Source organism: Gymnoscopelus microlampas (assembly GCF_963454915.1).
Source record: "Gymnoscopelus microlampas genome assembly, chromosome: 13".
In the NCBI taxonomy this organism is placed as follows: Eukaryota; Metazoa; Chordata; class Actinopteri; order Myctophiformes; family Myctophidae; genus Gymnoscopelus; species Gymnoscopelus microlampas.
The window spans coordinates 37,046,469-37,065,887 of record NC_139950.1 but is presented as its reverse complement, the minus strand read 5'-3'; the positions used below and the strand labels follow the sequence as shown (position 1 = coordinate 37,065,887).

The following is a 19,419-nucleotide window of genomic DNA, read 5'->3' as shown; positions in this document are numbered from 1 at the left end:
TTTAGCGACACAGTGTCTTAGCTAATGTTGACAAAATGATTCTGTAACAATAACGGAATATGGACAAAACATAAACAAACTTGATATCTCAAAAATAAAGCAATTTGGGCGATGCTGACAATGGACAATGACATAAAGTAACACTAGTATGATCCATTAAGTTGATTTGTTCAGTCCAACTGTCTCATTGTTTTCATGCAATACATGATGCACCCTGCATGCCAACCTATTTTTAAACATACACATGTACAGTACCCCCCCCCACACACACACACACACACACACACACACACACACACACACACACTGTGATCAACGAAGTCATTATTGTAGACTTTGATTACATCCAAAAGCAGCTGTGATTTCATTCAATCATGGGGAAGAAGGCACACTGTGCTACTTAAATATGCCACTGGGTCAGATAATTCAATCAAAGCTAGCTTAAAATAGTTGTTACACATAAAATGTTTTTTTCAGACTCTTTAGACTATAAAGCTATAAATCCCGAGTGTTAATTACATTTACACTCTCAGAAACTGGAACAATTAACACTGGGGACTTTAATGTGTAGGTTTGGAGGCAAAATGTGCTCGCCACTTGTTTCAGATCTCCAAAAGACAACAACCAAGCGAACAAAATCACTGAGAAAACGTTGCTATAATACATTTATAATCGGCTTGTGTGGCTCTACAATGCACATTTCCTATGCATCAGTCGGTAGAGCTCGCCTTTGGACACTCCCCCTCAGCAACCCATCTCCCAGTGGTCTAACCCAGGGGTTCTCAAACTTTTTCATGCCTAGGATCCCCACCTGAAAATATGTTGTTCCAGGGACCCCCAGAAGCAAAGATTTGTGTTAAAAATGTTTGCCTTAAAAAAAAAGAAAGATTGCATACATTTTCAAGATTTTTCAAAAATAGCAGATCTACAAGCTCATAGCGCGGCACTCGTTGCCGCACTATGAGCTTGTATATCTGCTATTTTTGAATAGTCAAAGTATAAAAGGTTAAAGTGATTAAAATTATTGTGATGCTATATTAACACATTTAGCTGAGGACCCCCTGGAACCCCCCCCCCAAGGACCCCCCACTTTGAGAACCAATGGTCTAGCTCATTGAAACGGGGATAGGCTCCCACATTCTCGGCTGATAGCAACAATAAGCCTCTCCGACCTACTTACTTACTTAAACGTATATGTGTACACACACACACACACACACACACACACACACACACACACACACACACACACACACACACACACACACGTACTGTATATACAACAAAAAATGCCTAACGAAATGCAAAGTTACGAAACCAATGTGTACAGAAAGTCAGTGTTACAGTACACACATGAAAACTTGTTTTTAGTGGGAAATACAAAATGATATGATGATTATAGCTTTTTCTTTTTTTACATTTTACTTTTACTACTCCTGTAATGTCTTTTGTTTTATCTTACATCAGGCTAAAGCAACAAAAAGCAGGGGACGTATAATGGGCATATGGAGACAAAGAAACAGGTCACTAAACCGTAGATGCAAACAGAAAGAAAGCTAAAGAATATTCTCCTACTTAATATTGATTGAAGTGTGACTGTGGCAAGAACACAAATATAATTCCTAAATGAATTCATTCACGTTTAGACAGATCCATTTTGTCAATTTCAAATATCCATATGTCACTTGTTTACACAATTTTGCAGGGGAGGGGGCAAATGAGGGAGTGAGAGAGAGAGAGAGAGAGAGAGAGAGAGAGAGAGAGAGAAACAGATTTTCTATGTGATTGTTTACTACATGTATCCTTGATGAAATCTCCAGCAATCATACCTGATTGCTTTCATACACAGAACATAATTACACCTACCAATCAGCGGCCAGCATTTTACTCAACACTACGGCTCGTCCAATCACATTGGAATATTTTATTTTCCTCATTTCAGCAGCTGGATTAATTCTTCACCAATTGTTAAGAAGAGTTTTTTTCTCTCTCTCAGGGTAATATGAACTGCACTGTAATCCAACATCCTGTTTTCAATATAAATGCTCAAAGGTGCACAGACGGGAGATGTATCTCACCTATCACTGTGCTAAGGTTACATTCTCCATGTATAAACGCCAACCAAAAACAGATATGCAGCAGCTCAAACCAAGAAGATTAATGTAACACACGAGAGCCTTGAAACTAAAATGTTAATTTCATGATGCTGTCATTAGAGGGCACTTCATCAGCACATGAAGCAGACATTTAAGATTCACAGTAATCAGGAGCATGGCTGCATGTAACAGAACATTAAAATCAAATTAAAAAAATACTGTTCTGCCTAAATAAAGAATGAAGGCTTGTTAAACAAAAACGTATATACTATATAGTACTGTAAATAAAAGGTAATGTGTTGTGGTAAAATAACGGTATAATGGAATTGGTATGTAGACTATTTATAATAGTAACATCAAATATGTTATGAACTCGACAACAATTTATAAAAGAAAAAGGTTTGATTCTTTGCTGTAACCAAAGCGACTATGTCGGTTGAGGCCTGCCACTGACCCTGCTCAAAGTCAAGCTTGTTTAGTCTCACTAAAACATTCATGGCATGAACTATAAACATATACACAGTAAGTGAGGCAGATTGTGTCATTAGCCAGCTTGCAGGATAAAATAAATAAATCAAAAGTGCTACCAGCGCTTTGAAGCGGAGAGCTTGCCTTCCCCTAAGTCAAAACTATATAGAATGACTGACTAAGTTTGATATGTTATGGTGGCTGCACGAGACACAGAGTGCAAATACAGTTCACCCACAACAGGCACAGCCTGGCCTTTTCCTGACCCTGCAGCTCAAGTGCAAAAGCGCCTGATTTTTCACGCAAAACATACTTTTCAATTTTCTTCTTCTTTAACTGAATGACTGACTGTTGCTCAGGCATGGTGTTATAAAACTGTCATCAACAGGACAGTGAGTGAACAAGGTGATTCAGGTTCTGAATTTTAAATTGGGGGGGAAAACATGATCTACATTGGAATAATGTTATCGCATTGAGTTAATTCAATTTGCTGTATAATTTGTGTCTATTTAATTATTTATTAACATGAATGAATTAACAAATTATTTATAATAAATAATTATTTAATTATTCATATTGTATATAACTAATTCATTGAAAATATGCCATATTGCGAGTAGAAACATGTTTGTAGCTGTAATAAAATGTACTCGCCCAATTTAATCTTCAGTGCAAATTAATGCAGCTCGAATAAAACCAAGGTATTCTCTGAATAGTATTTCATCAGTTTACTGTGCTCTTATCTCTTCTAAAATGACCTTTCCTTCTGGGTTGAGGTGCAACGGGAGAGGGAGTGAGGATTGGTGGAGGGAAGCGCGATCTAGGATCAACTCTTCTTGTGCATGCGCCCGTATGTGCCTTACTCAATTTAAAGTGGTTCACAGGATTCATTAAACTAGGGCCAAGCTGAGTAAATTGTTTTCAGATAGAAATCATTCCTGTATCAGGTCTCTTCAAACTCCTGCAGTCCTTACACACACTTTAAATTCTTTCCCCAAACTTGTTTCTTTTTGTATTGCTTTTTTTTTATACTCTCTATTCAGTTCTTGGTTTTTCTGTGCCTCCTTGTCCCTTAGTCGCTATTTTTGGTGGGTCTCCCGTGGTGGGCAGGATCAACAGATTCGGATACAAGAACAGTGGGCACTAAGGAAGAGTGGGCACCTTGATCTAAAATTGGCTATTTTGTCCAAAATGTTAAAAAATGAAATATTTGAAAAATGGTCTTGAAAAGTGTATCTGAAGTATACATGATTTGAACATGCACGGTACATCATTATCAGACCTAAACGTATCCTTCAACTTCTTGTTTATGCCCACAATGATTGGATGAACAGGTTTTGTAGCAATTTGTTGCAATAGTAGAAATATTAGGCATTTATTGGCAAATGTTCAAGCAAGTTCTAATCATGTATACTTTACATTATTTAAGACACATTTTCCAAATATTTAATCTTTTAATTTTTTGGGGAAAATAGGCAATTGTACTTCGAGGTGCCCACTTTTCCGTAGTGCCCACTCTTCCTGTTACCACAGATTGCAGACAGACTATGTGTTTGCTTCCCTCACAGACATTGCATATTGCTCCATTGGAAGAGTGCTAACCCCCCTGACCTGTCATCCTGGTGAAAAGACCTGTCATCTTTTCACCAGGATGTCATTTTTCACAGAACTCTTTCTTTCATATATGAACTATTTAACTGCAATACATGTTTAGATTAATATCTCTTACTTTTTATACATGTATTTAATTTGTATTTATTTGCATGTTTTTACAAACCTAATCTACTCCCCTCCGCAGGTGCAAGGGTGGTTGGGCAGATGTTAGGATTTGTTTTGTTGTATTGTGTTCCTTTTCTGTGTATGTATCGTCTTGTATTTTAGCATAGAAATATTTCACACCAGAAAAAGCGAAAAGTAAAAAAACAACAAAAAGACAAGGTGTATACAAATATCACCATAGTTCACTGCATCCAGTGTGTTGCATGCTCTATATAACAGTCTGCATTACTGCATCCAGTGTGTTGCATGCTCTATAGTATAACAGTCTGCATTACTGCATCCAGTGTGTTGCATGCTCTATATAACAGTCTGCATTACTGCATCCAGTGTGTTGCATGCTCTATATAACAGTCTGCATTACTGCATCCAGTGTGTTGCATGCTCTGTATGACAGTCTGCATTACTGCATCCAGGGTGTTGCATGCTCTATATAACAGTCTGCATTACTGCATCCAGGGTGTTGCATGCTCTATATAACAGTCTGCATTACTGCATCCAGTGTGTTGCATGCTCTATATAACAGTCTGTATTACTGCATCCAGTGTGTTGCATGCTCTATGTAACAGTCTGCATTACTGCATCCAGTGTGTTGCATGCTCTGTATGACAGTCTGCATTACCGCATCCAGTGTGTTGCATGCTCTATATAACAGTCTGCATTACTGCATCCAGTGTGTGTTGCGTGCACAGTCTGCACTAGTACAGCGATTCTCAACCTGTGGGCCGGGGCCAACTGGTGGGCCTTGGGGATATTGCAAGTGGGCCCCCAAATAATTGTGAAAACACTACGATTTTAATGAAACAATTAATATAGAAACAATTTAATGGATTTTTTCCTTTAAAACATTAATTGAGAAACAAAAACAAATGTCATTGTGATACCGATAAATAGGAGCATAAACTAGAATTAAAACAAAATGCACGGGGCCCACCCATCTGAAAACATAACGTATCGTGTTATGTGGTCAGCACGAACACTTTTGAGATTTCCAAGTGGGCCCTGCCTGATCCGGAAAAAGGTTGAGCATCACTGCACTAGTATGTCCGCATGCTCTGAGTCTGCATTACCTGCGTCTCAGACAGATTGAGCTGTCGGGCCAGTTCCGTGCGTTCCCGTCCCACCACGTACTGGCACCTCTGGAACTCCATCTCCAGCCGATAGAGCTGCTCAGCTGTGAAGGAGGTCCGGGTCCGCTTGGGTCGGTCCAAATCTAGTCCCTTTGGCAGAATAATCTCTCGGATTGAGCCTTTGGCGTCTGTAAAACGAAAGACCAACAGAGATGTGTGTGAGAAACAACAAAAGGCTGTAAAGTCATATAAAAACAATAAATGCTAAATGTTCATAGGCTGTGGGTTGGTATCGGTTTAGCATGACTTTATGTTGCGTTTCTTATCTTGACAGAATGATATTATTATTATTATTATTATCATTATTGTTATTGTTGTTGTTATCATTATTCATTAATTGTTATTATTATCATTGTTGTTGTTATTGTTATAATTATTATAATGGATTTAACAACATTGAAATCATCATACCATATCGAATAAAATGTGTCAAATTGTATGCGTGTGTGTGTGTGTTTATATATATATATATATATATATATATATATATATATATATATATATACATATATATATACACACACACACACACAGTTGCGCATACACGCACGCACGGACGCAGGCGCGCGCACACGCGCGCACACACACACACACACACGCACATTAATATACTTTTTTTTGCAGTAATATAGATTTTTCTTACTTTTATAATGAATACAGGTACTATAGTTTGCAAATAGTACAGTGGTATGATTATACAATGATACTAAAAGGATAACACAAAAAGCCCTAAGGGCTTGTTTCCATTGTTTCCATTTATGCGGTATTATTTTTATTAGTGGATGAGTATTTTTTATCAAAATTATATGCTATGTTTTTTTTTTTTACATTTTAATGAAATAAGTAAACATTGATTTACTTTAAATGATGCTGGTCAGCACAAATCAAAAGTATACACACCACTAGACATTTGTGGAGAGTATAACAAAGTGTCCACAATTTTCTATTTATTTATTTTATAACAAAGGTACTTCATTTCAAAATAAAAACAAATCTAAATTACTGTAATATACAACTATTATGCTTTAATTTCAGCTAATTTTACCTGTGTCACTACAGACAATTACAGGACAATTTCAATTTAAAATCTAAGCACTACATAAAAGTGGTGTCTGGCTTTTAAACTTAGTTTGAAATAAATAATGTAAAATCTATATATGCAAACTGGAAGTGGTTGCAATACTTTTGTACAATTATTGACATAAAGGCTGGATATTTATACACTTAAATATAATTCATTTATTCATTCATTTCATTTCAAAATGATCTTTGTTTAATATTTAAAATGTATTGTATTGAAAATATGTGACTATATGACACAGACATAGGACATAATTATTGGTCTTAAAATGTCAGAGAATTCATACAAATAAATATACACATGAGAAGGAAAACAAATCATAAATTGTTAATTTAAAGCCAGATAAACATGGCATATTACGCCGAAGTTTATTCTAACGGCAAGTATATCTAATCAAATAGTTTTAAAGTACTTTTGAATGAATCATTAATATGTGAAGATTTTTGCATATTTTCCCCATTCTAAATGTTAAAAGAGTTCATGCAATTAACATGCACCAAAGGTTTGTAGAAAGGACAATTTGCTTTAAAATGATTTAGTAATTATACTATCATTGTATCAGTGTTTTCTTAAAAAAAACTCTTGTTACTGTCATGGTACGAAATGGCCTGCTCAAAGCAACACTAAAGAACACTGGCAAAACACTTGCGTTATTTCCCTCAGCAGATGATCATTTAAAATAAAGCCTAAAATATACCTAACCAACAGCATTCCCACCACATCTCGAGTGTTGACGGTTGGCAATATTACAAAAGCATTAACGGTTGTTAACAGGATTATTTTTTAATAATTTCTAAGAGGAGAGTTCTGGGAATCATATAATGTTATAAATGTTTTGTCTCAAAATGAACATACAATATGAAATAAGAGGTCCCACACCACGAGCTGTTACAAAAAAACAAAAAACTCACCTCGGACTAGTATTCTCCGGCAGTAGTCTGGGTCCCCCGTGCTGCTCCTGTTCTTGTCGCAGTTCTCCGCGGTCCCAGAGGGGGTGAAGGATTCCTGCTGCTCCTTGAGGAAGGTCTTGGACAGGGTGCCCTGTGAGTCCTTGCCATCTTTCCCCTCCTTTAGTCCGTTCTTCAGCACCATTGCTTCCGACTCTTGGTTGTACCTGACCTCCATGCTCATTTATCCTCTTGGACCTTTCCGATCGTGTGCCTCTTTTTTTTTCCTTTGTCAGTTGAAAAAAAAATGAGAATACGGACAATATTGCTCGCTGGTTTGTGCGGGAAGAGTGGATTTTACTTTCAAAGCAGCACCTTTTAGGGCAGAGTCAGCTACCTAATGTTCCGAGAAACACTTCCCTTAGCCGACTAAGGAGCCCTATTATCGCTGACCAAACTCCCTTGCCCAATGATCATGGACTTCTCAGTGAAACTCGACAGTGATTTAATGCCCCCCTCGCCTTGTTACATAGACACCAGACTGATAGATGATCTCCAAATAATCAGAGCCATGGACGCACACTTGCTGTTTCAATTGATTACGGTAATTTTGCAGCCTCCACATTCGCGTAACCTCATGAATACACTAAATTGTTTGGGGAAATAGATCACATCTTAATGGAGGGGTTTGCGCGTCCCGTCCCCTTCTGTTCGGCTGCTCTCTGCCCAGGGAATCAAGACAAATGATTGGTCCTGTCTCGCAACACAGAATCACACAGGCACGACTCTTCCAGACCAGAAAAAGTTCCTGGACACCTCATTCTTCCATCCGCAGGGCATGGCCAGCCATTTTTTCCCTCAGATTTTTCAAACTGCACCTGTTTGACTGAGGATGAAAGCTAACTTTGATTACATGGACGTTGGGGTCTCTTGCCAAACAACAGATCGCTGCTACACACAGCGTCCGTTGCTATACTGTAGTACGTGAGTGGGAGAGCGAATGAGAGAGAGACAGAAGAGAAGGCGACAGAGAGAGAGATACAGAGGGAGAGACAGAACAAGAGGAGAAGTATAAGAGCGACAGATAAGATGAAGAATAAATCCACTTAGTTCAAATTCTGTAAAGGCAGTCGGTTCCAAAAACTGCAAAATTGCTGGGCTCTGCTGTAACAAAACTGTTAAAAGTTTCCTGTGTTGTGGGCCATCAATTGACCACAGCAAACAACGGCTGAGGAGAGAAACCCGGTGAGCCAAGGTCCCGTAATTAATTCCACATCCCTAACTATTCACATGTACACACCCCAGAAGCCGTCTGCAGCTCTCATAATCTTAACCTACGCATCTGAAAAACACAAAAAGCGGAACAAAACTTGTCATTAGTGCTTAGACTGCCTACACTCTCTCACACACATACCCCTGGAATGGCCCCCACCTCTCTCCGCCACTCTACTTCCAGCCCACTACACACCCACCCACCAACTCTTAGCTATTTTCATTGTCAGTGCAACAATATCTCTGAACACAGCAGTGGCCAGTAATCCAATAAGACCATTGATTAGGCTACAATGATTCAATTCAAACCAATGGCCTTGTGCAAAGAACATTCTCTGGCTCTTCTCGTCACCTTAGCCGGCCAGAAGCCCTCTTCAGGTTGCCCCCCTCCCCGAGCACCATTCATGCCTTTATGGGAAACAGAGAGGAAAAGGAGTGAAAGATGGCAATTATCTAATTGGACTATTACCAAACAATCCCATGAGTGTGGCTGCCCGGCAGCAGTCTCGGGGTGGGTTTAAGGGCCGCATGTTGGACTAACTTTATTCACAGAGTGTTTGGGGGGTTCTGCTTGGAGTGAGGAAGGAGCCATTGTTAGGGAAAGGTAAAAAAGGGGGTAAAAAGAGAGTGACTAAAGGGGACCTAGACTTCTCAAGCTGTGTTGCAGAGCCCCAGCCTGGGAAACAGATTTGAGGATGCAGCGTCCTTGCCTCTCGGATCCAAACAATGGGTAAGAAGGAGAAAAGGCTGGTGTTTCAATTGTTCTGTATATTGCAAAAAATATCACACACATACAGCACTGCTAATTGCTAAGAATACAGTGTGTATGCGTTTGTACTGTAGTGTACATACCTGAAAATGTATGTGCTTTATTACATTTCTTCAATCCATGTTTTTACAACAAACAACTACACTTTTGCTGAGATAAAAAACACTCCTAAAAGTATTGTGCTAATCAACAAACACATAAACACCCTTACATACTTATATCACATGCGCGCACGCACGCATGCACGCACTCACACACACCAATAAAATATGAATTCATTTCTCTCCACCTATGCCAGTCCTTCAAATACAGAGTCACAGCAAAATCTGAATGTTATCTTGAATGCTGGCAACAACTGAGATAATTCCAGTCAAAGTGGTACTCAGCCACGTCATTTGTGGCCCAGCAGTGTGCTCTTGGATCAGATGGCATAAGCATCCGTACTTAAATGCTGCTCCCCACTGTGTGGCTGCTTTATATTTAGTCCTATCCACTCCAGCTAAAAAAAGAGGATAACGAAAAGGGAGTATTGTTCAATAATGTTGTAGAACACAACCGTAGTCACCATAAAACAATACTGAAGCTATTATGAAGCACGGCACATCATTCCTTTTTTCATAAAATATAATAAAGGCCAACGGATTGAAATAATTATAGTCAGTCATCTATATATTCCTGTATATATATATTTCTTAACGCACCTGCACAGTATATTTCTTAAAATACAAGTGAGATTCATGTGATTTCTTGACTTCTAGTTTACTTCCCAGTCGTGACGAGAAGTCTCAAATGAGACAGGCTAGGGGCTAATCCCAGACCCTTTCCCATTCAAGCTGTACATCATACTGTAACTACAAAACAGGAATATCCAAGGAACTTTCACATACACATACACAAGACACACAAACACACACACACACACACACACACACACACACACACACACACACACACACACACACACACACACACACACACACACACACACACACACACACACACACACACACACACACACACACAGCTTGACAATGACCAAACCACTACAGGGTCACTAGTAATCACTCGCATCATCAGTCTCACAGTCATCAGGTTTAATAAGATTCCCTCTGCTGGAACGACAGAGTCTAACAGTGAACATGTGTATGTGTAGTGTTGTCGACAGAGAACCAAACCAGAGGAGATTTCATTACACTTCCATTCATCAACGCAGGAAATCGGATGTGTCCTCTAAACACATTTAATGCCTGGTTAGAAATCAATGTGTCTTACAAATCAGGGAACCAGGAAATCAAATCAAAGCCTAAATCGCTCCAATTGGCCAGACTGGATGAAGGTGTGAAATTTCAAGCTATTTCCAAGATGAAAACGGTTACTGTTGACACAGAATTGGATCAGATGCCAACGTGTCTTTGCACTTCCGTTATAAAGCATTTTCTTCAAGCAAATTAAGGGGCTTCTTGTGTCAATAAAGAGTCGGTTAAATCAAGAAAAGGGAACTAGGGTTTAGGAACTTTCATGTGCTTAAACAGCGCATGAACGCCTAATTACCAAGTTCCTTCACTGGAGCCAGTAGCCACTATTTGACCTCAGAAACTAATGTTACTGTACATGGCACTTAATTAGAAAGCTTTTTAGGTTTATGAATATGAGATTAGGTGCCTTACAATGGAGCACTTGTGATTAAAAATGATGTTGTGAAAACAACGTGTCTTACCTGGGTACTGTGTGAGAGTCTTTTAAGTTTGAGCAGTTTTGAAAACTGAGTTAATAATTGCAATTAATGGATTTGTGTGTTGGGTAATGGTGGTGGACACCATATGTTCTCACAGTCACACCAACTCTTTTGTTTATGGGTGCTGAGGGTTTTCAATTAATCTGACCTAAATCTAGAGGTTCAATATGGATTTGTAAGAGAAGGCACAAGAATACAGGCTCTACAACTAGTGCTGTATTCATTCAGGGTAGGGCCCAAAGCTGCAACAAATGAGGATAATTTGAAGAAGCAATGAACATCTACATTGAAAAAGTGTATAACCTATATAGTTATATCACAATGCATTATTGCGACTTTTCAATTCATGGGACCTGAATGAATTGAGCAAGAATGAGGCTATAAAATTTTGCCTAGTTTATAATGTATTTTACCACAGCTATACCATGAGAATCAATTTATCTCTGCTTCCCTTTTGTGAGCTTGGTTAGGAGGAGAGGCAGGGAAAATAACAAAAGCTCAAGAGAGGGGAAACAGGGAGAGGGAGGGAGAGATGGAGAGCATGAGTGGACCGTTTCCAATAGGTGAGCCCTACACACACACACACACACACACACACACACACACACACACACACACACACACACACACACACACACACACACACACACACACACACACACACACACACACACACACACACACAGCTAGTCTCTCAGTGGACACTGTTCAACAACTGCATGCTGCATAATAGCTATGGCTCCCAGCAGAGCTAATCCACCGTAATTCTGTATCACGCAATACAGTTAAGATGAGGTTAAATGGGAAGCACTGCAGCCTCACAAAGTTAGGTCTCTCATGTTTCCGAATACTCCCAAAAGACATACCTTGCAAAGAAAAAAAAATCCATCAAATGGTGTTTATTTTTGAGTGGCAAGAGAAGGAATGAGGGAAAAAAACATGATTTATTTTCAAAGCTTTTACGGTGCTTTTCTTTGTTCCCCCTCGTGCTTTAGTCAAGGCGCACACTGTGACCGACAATGGGGACATAACTGTTGCAGATACAAAAGAAGTACTCAAATTACACCTGTGGCAATTACTACAGCGAGGTACTATCCTGCAGGACAAAAGAATGGCATCTAAAACTACTCATTGAGAACGTACACAAGTAAATCAATTACAGCACAGGATTGTTGTGACTTTTAGGCTGTCTGTTATGTCACACGTAAAGTATTGTATTCTAAATAGAAGATTAGTACTTCAGCACTGGGATGTGTTCTCTAATTTTAACATAACAATACATCTTATACATCGAAATCCCTATTGGGTATATTACTAAGTTTTGAACACTCTTGTCTGTCCTGCAAGTAATTAAAACATGATGATCAAGTCACAAGTGTGTTTTACCACTTGAACCCTAGCGTCCCTACTCTGGGGGGAACATTCTCCAAAATCGCATATCTACTTTATATATAAAGTAGCTCACAATGTGTAGAGGGTGACGAAGCATTCCTCCCAGGCCGTGTCAAGTTCCACTGATCTGAGTTCATGTAATTCTACATTTTGAATACAAATTATTTCTCTCCAGAAATATCGGTGGGGGTTCGTTTCGTTCGGGTTGACAAAAGGCCTAATATCAAAAACAAGGTATCAGTTTATCCATATATTTTTTACTGCTTTGTGGTCAGGTTATGTGCCCCAGCATGATGACGCTTGTTGAACGAAGCCGTCACTTTGTCTGCAATGTCTATTTGAGAGGTGCCTGGGAATGAAAGGAAGTTCCATGACTTCAGACAATATGGTGTTGTCTGAATAACAGTTTAGATTTGTAGACAGCACAAAAATAGAGAGGTTATAACTTTGTGTTCTGGTATTGATATCACTTTAAACACTTTAACCCATACACACTTAGTTGACCAGGGCCCCCCATGGCTGTATACTAGGTCCACTTGTATTACCCTCTATACCCAATCTCTTCGCCGAAAATAGCATATCTACAAACTCGCGACACATGAGCTTGTAAATCTGCTGTTTGTGGCGAATGTCCCCCAGAATAGGGATGCTAGGATTCAAGTGTTTTTTTTTTTAAACAAACTCACAAACTCATTCTGGCAGGCCATGGTGGCTATAAGGGTAAATCACAAGTGCCATTTGGAAAAAGTGTAGAAATCTCTGGGTGAGAGAAAGAGATAAAGATAGCTATTCAAATGTATCAATAATAGCGCTTTGCTTTCTCTTCCTCTAGTATTCATTGGCACAATGATTACACAGGCATAGGTGGAGAAAATGATAAACAGAAGCTAATTTCCTCAAACATACAAGAGCATTTTGCATGTAGTCACCTATTCTTCCTACAATCATTCAGCCCTCGGAGAAGAAAATATCAATACTGTTATACTGCAGCACTTTGCAGAGCAACCACATAACAGGCAACATTGGATACTTAGATGGATAAATGCAGTGCTATAAAAAATATGATGCTTTATCTGTCGCTTTTGTCCAGCTGTATTGCAGTGACACCCCTGTCAAGTGTTCCTGGTGATAGTTTTCACCAAACAAGGGGATTTTATAAGCACTTTCTTTATAGCAGGTTGCTGTAAAGCCCGATTGAGATGGAAGAAAAGAGAAATTGTTTATTGGCAGAATAGGTGGAAGAAGGTTCACGATAATTGGTTGCAACTGTTAAAGGAAATTGTATTGCCTCACAATTCACTCTGTTAATGTATGACCAACTGAAAACCTTCTTAATTTAACAATGTCCTTGAAGCTTCATTAATATCAGATAATTTAGGAAATATTATAGCAGACATAGTAGACCAAAGTGTCTTTTGGAAGGTAGCTCATATTATCTTTCTAAGTAAGTTGTAAGTAAGTATGTATACTGGTCGGAGTAGCTTATTATCAGTTTCGGCAGAGAACGAGGGTGTCAATCCCCTTTCCAATGCGTTAGAGACCCCTGAGAGATTGATTGCTAAGGTGGAGCGCAATACCCACCATCAGCTCCCAGGACTTATCACTTAGTTAGTTACCCACGCATACTCATGATAAGTTGGCGTTTTCGGAATTGAACCCAGAACCTTGTGGTCCAAAGGGGAGTGCTCTACCAACTAACCAGCTACCCCAAGACATCACTACCTAGATATCTATAGCCCTACTTATGTCAGGAAAGTGGAGCATATCACTCCAGTTCTTAAATCCTTACACTGGCTGTGTGTCAAAGAATTTATTTCAAAATACTACTGTTGGTCTATAAGGCTTTGAATGGTTTAGGGCCAAAATACATTTCTGATCTTGTACGATATCATGAACCATCCAGACCTCTCAGGTCATCTGGGAAAGGTCTGCTTTCTGTCCCTAATACCAAAAATAAACATGGGGAAGCAGTATTTAGTTTTTATGCACCACATATCTGGAACAAACTCCCAGAAAACTGCAGGTCTGCTGCCACTCTCATTTCTTTAAAAAAAATTAAAGACCTTTCTGTTTGCCGCTGCCTTTGAGTTACTTTTCTTTTTCTCTTTTCTTTTCTCTTCTGCACTGTACCTGTTAATTTGCACTTATTTTGTTTTATGCATCATAATGTCATTTTATAATTGTGTTTAATTTGCTTGATGTTCTGTGCAAAGCACAATGAATTGCCTTGTTGTTGAAATGTGCTATACAAATAAAACTGCCTTGCCTTGCATTACTACAAAGCTCCTCTTCATAACAAGTTTTGAATTAATTTTAAATACTCAACTCTGATTTCCTAATGAACAAAGCATCGTTTTGCTTGTGAACTTCACATACTGTAGCGCAACTTGAACTACCATGTTGAAAATGACCATGACACTTTAGACAAGAAACTCAGTTGTACTTCTCCTGCTCCATTCACTGGAAGGCTGGAAGGCTGAAATTCTCTTGTTTGATCTGTTTGTTTTTTGTTTACAAGTGAACCAAATATGGGAGTATGTATGTTATTTTGTATTTCTACAATTTACACTGCATTACACACTATTTTGAGTTCAATGGAATTATGGTAAAGATCATAATGAAACAAGTTTGGCATTTTGTCAGATAACAGCTTTTTGTGGAATCAGGCAGCTTTTCAATGGAACTAATTGGGCTACTACAACATTAATAGTTACACATGGCCATTAGGCTGCATTGCTTTCTAGATGCTGTAGCATCTGTATTGTGACAGGTGCTGTGTAGACTTTTACTTTTGCAAGTCACCTGTCAATATTGATGAAAAACTCACCTTCAAACTCATTCAGTCTAAACATCAAACAGGCTTGAGAAAAGAAAATACAATTCTAATCTTGTACTATGTCTCTGGATATTGCATTGACCGAACATCATGGCTGGGTTATTATAGTGATATGCATGATTGATATCTTCAAGCATGTTGTAGATTTATTTCACTTTATAAAATGTATGTTTGCAATATTACACATAAAAGGCAACAATACAACAAGAAACAGTTAATAGGGTAACAAGAATTATGCTGGAAAGTTATCAGAAAGCATTGACAAGAGAATACAGAAGACTGCTGTCAAATCACAAATTATGTTAAGGATAGACTGCAATCCTGAAAACCTGTGATCAAAAGTTCATCAGGCCATTATCCATTAATGTTGACGCTGGAATAGATTCAATATACAGATTTACATATTCAGGACACATTCTATGGCATGGACCATCAGAAAGAAAGCTCAGGGACAGAGAAGCAAGAGGGCTGTGGGACCAAACTGTTCTTTTTGTGATAACACTTGATTTGTCTGACTACTGAGCCTCTAGCGCCCTCATGTGGCGTCTGACTCTAATAGTACTGAGTTGAAAGCGTTTCTAGCTTGGCGCTCTGCCTCATAGATGCTGCTGATATATTTTTTTGCTCTCTGACCTATTGGGAACCCACTGTTCTTTTATATGAATTTCGTAAATGAAACCACAGCACACTACATTACCAGAAATGTACAAAACCTGTGTAGGATAATACAAAGTGAATACCGGTACATATGTTACTGTATTATATTAATTCGGAGAGCTACAGCAATGTTGAGTTATGTGATGGCCATAGTCTCTCAATGCCAATATGACATAAGTTTATACTAAGTAAGTAAGTGGAGAGAAGCCTTGTATGATCACATAATAGCCATTGGAAACAGAAATCAACTGCATAGCATATGGACATATGACTGGACATAATTCAATAAGTCTTGCTCAAATCCATGTGTGACATTTCAGATTGATTGGCCAACACATTGAGGAGACAAGTGGGTGCACTGCAGATATAAAGTAAAGTAAACCAATCCTGTAAAAGTTGAGTTAATTTTGACCAAACTGTCACCTGGGTTTCAATACAAAGTGACTAACCGCTACATACTGTTTGATACCAAAAAAACATCCCTACAGAATAAGTTAATGAATGGAGCAGCAATGCACACACCTCATTCATGAAACATGGGTATTATTAAATGTAATCTTAAAGTGCACCTATTAACATTTCCATGAAGATAAAGGGCATTCATCATTTATTTTCTCATCTGACTTCGTAAGAAGGCATTTAGGCTATGGAATTGCCCTATTCTTTGTGCAAAATCGTAATCGAAAAGCGAGAGAAGTAAATGTAGGCTACATTTCAAGTTGTGCAATTTGATTATTAGCGGATGATAAGAATTGGCACAAGGAATTGATAATCAGACTTTGAATATTACAGAGAGAGAGTTTGAATAACAGACGTCCCTTCAAAATTATGTGTGGTATAAGACCAGTATCATGCATCCTGCGCAGTGCGCACGTTAATAAAATACATAGTATACACTTTCCTGTTTAGTTATAGACCTGATTAATATTTACCCATCATGTTTTGTGTGTTGTAACAGAATAATATGATGATAATACTAATAGCATTTGTACCCTTCAGCATTGGGGACACGCACACACAGACAGGTTACACACACGCACAGACAAAAAGTAATTCCAGCCTGCACAAAGTAGAATTTTGACCAATACCGCAACCTAAAATGAGTTTGACACCCAACTGCCTTAAACATTTGAAGGGAGATTCTTAGACAGGACAAGCTCCAGTCAAGACTCTGAGTAGATATAAATAAAGTGCTGAAAGGAATGCTTATGTTTTATGATAAAGCTAAGGCTTATGCATAATGTCTAGAGAACATTCATGACTTCTAAACTGAATTAACCACTTAAACCCCACACTTCTTTGACCGGGTACCCCAGGGGTCTATAGTCCTATTTCTTTGCCGTGACATCTTTTAATTCACAACGTGGCGCATTGTGAGCTTGTAGAGCTGCTATTTTTGCTGGATGTTCGCCACAGAATAGAGATGCTACAGTTCATGTGGGTTAAAAGGGTATGAGGGATCCTTCAACTCAGGAGTTGCTGAGAGACAGCTATCAAGAAAAACTGCCAAAACTACACCATCAGAAGAGATGTTAGAGCTTAAAGACAGAATCCAGCATAGAGGGAGAGCTAGAATTTGATTAGGAAATAGATCTAGAATTTATGATAGGTTTAACGAAACAAAACAAGATGGCTTCAGTTCAGTCACATCACTGGACAAGAGGACAAGGCACTGTTATGGCTGAAAGATTACTGTATATCAAAGCGGAAAGAAAGATGTTCACTAGATCTTTAAACTGTAGACAAAGAGAGGAAGGGGCGCAGTGCTGCAGTCAAGTGTGGAACGAAGCAAGAGGATTTATAAGTCACCCTACCGTGTCAGAATTCCTGCATTGTTATCCTGTCACTTGAGTGTGAATGGAAAGTGTCAATTTACTGGTACCATCATGACGGTGCTTATTTAACATGACATGTTAGTTCTATGACAAACAAAATGCTTCACGAAAACAATGTTGTTGTAAGATATTCACTGGAAATAGCAGCGTGTGTGTGCCTCTGAGGTTGGGTCAAGAGAGCATCAGATACGTGTGTGTGTGTGTGTGTGTGTGTGTGTGTGTGTGTGTGTGTGTGTGTGTGTGTGTGTGTGTGTGTGTGTGTGTGTGTGTGTGTGTGTGTGTGTGTATATGTGTGTGTGTGTGTGTGTGTGTGTGTGTGTGTGTGTGTGTGTGTGTGTGTGTGTGTGTGTGTGTGTGTGTGTGTGTGTGTGTGTGTGTGTGTGTGTGACACCTCTCGCACAATCATCTAGTACTGTACTCATTATTTTTAATCTCTGAAAGAGTCTAGTCGACGACGTCATTTGTGCCTAAATTTGGACAAACCGAGTCCCAGTGACTTCCATTATGAAAAGTGATTAATTGCACGATTAATTTGGACAGACAGACAGACAGACAGACAGACAGACAGAAGGCTTTCTTGTAGACTGCTATCTCTTTCAAAGCCATGTTGTAAAAAGGAGGGGACCAAATATGGACCCCTGTGGAACCACGCCCGGTCAACAAAGTATAGGGCTTAAATTAAACCCTATACACCATTAAATAAGTGTATAGGGTTGTGTCACAGGATTTTATCAAGACATACAATACTATACAAGAGATCATCAATACTAGGAGCCTACAAGTATATTTACAGAAGTATTCTTTTTTTTTGTAAGCTAGAAAACTAGGTCCAGTTGCAAATTGCAGACAGGTGCTCTTTTATGGTGATTTTGAAGGAGGGTACTATGGGGAGTCGCACTTTTTGATGGCTGTTGGTAGGTCATTCCACATTTTGGTGCCATAACAGTAGAATTAATTAATCCCCATGTTTGTGCCGTATCACTGACCTTCAAGACCTCCATCTCTGCTGACTGGTTCGCTGCAAGAGGTGCCGAAGAAGATGTTCAACACTCCATGTTAGCACACACCTGATGGACACAAGAATATACATTTCACTTTTCAGTGATTATTAACCCCATGTGCATGTCATTTCCCCCCTCTATCAGCTTAAAAACATGTAAAACAGTAAAACATGAAAAATGTGCTGTTATAGTAATCTCTACCTCTCAACTTGAGCACTTCAGAAGTGTACTTTTCTTTGTTCCCTAACTGTTGCATGGTCACCTTCATGTCTAGTCTTTCTCTGTAGACCAATAATGGTCTTCTTCTCAATTCTAAATACATACTGTACAAGCCCTTCATGTATCACTATAAATCAGGCCAATAAGAGAGAGGGAGCGAGAGAGAGAGAGAGAGAGAGAGAGAGAGAGAGAGAGAGAGAGAGAGAGAGAGAGAGAGAGAGAGAGAGAGAGAGAGAGGGAGTAATAAGAGAGAAGTAGCCTTCTA

General features: G+C 38.9%; 1 protein-coding gene across 1 annotated transcript in view; it reads right to left on the bottom strand.

Moving 5' to 3' along the window:
• The window catches only part of vax1 (ventral anterior homeobox 1), a gene marked incomplete at its 3' end in the record, with an annotated part of 8,782 nt that extends 1,092 nt beyond the window's left edge, over positions 1–7,690 (bottom strand). The window contains exons 1-2 of the mRNA XM_084076381.1: positions 7,463–7,690; positions 5,411–5,598 (exon numbers count right to left, since the gene is read on the bottom strand). Of these exons, the coding sequence (XP_083932507.1) occupies positions 5,411–5,598; positions 7,463–7,682 (408 nt within the window). The 5' untranslated portion in view covers positions 7,683–7,690. The remainder of the gene's footprint in view (positions 1–5,410; positions 5,599–7,462) is intronic.
• Positions 7,691–19,419: the final 11,729 nt, after the last annotated feature.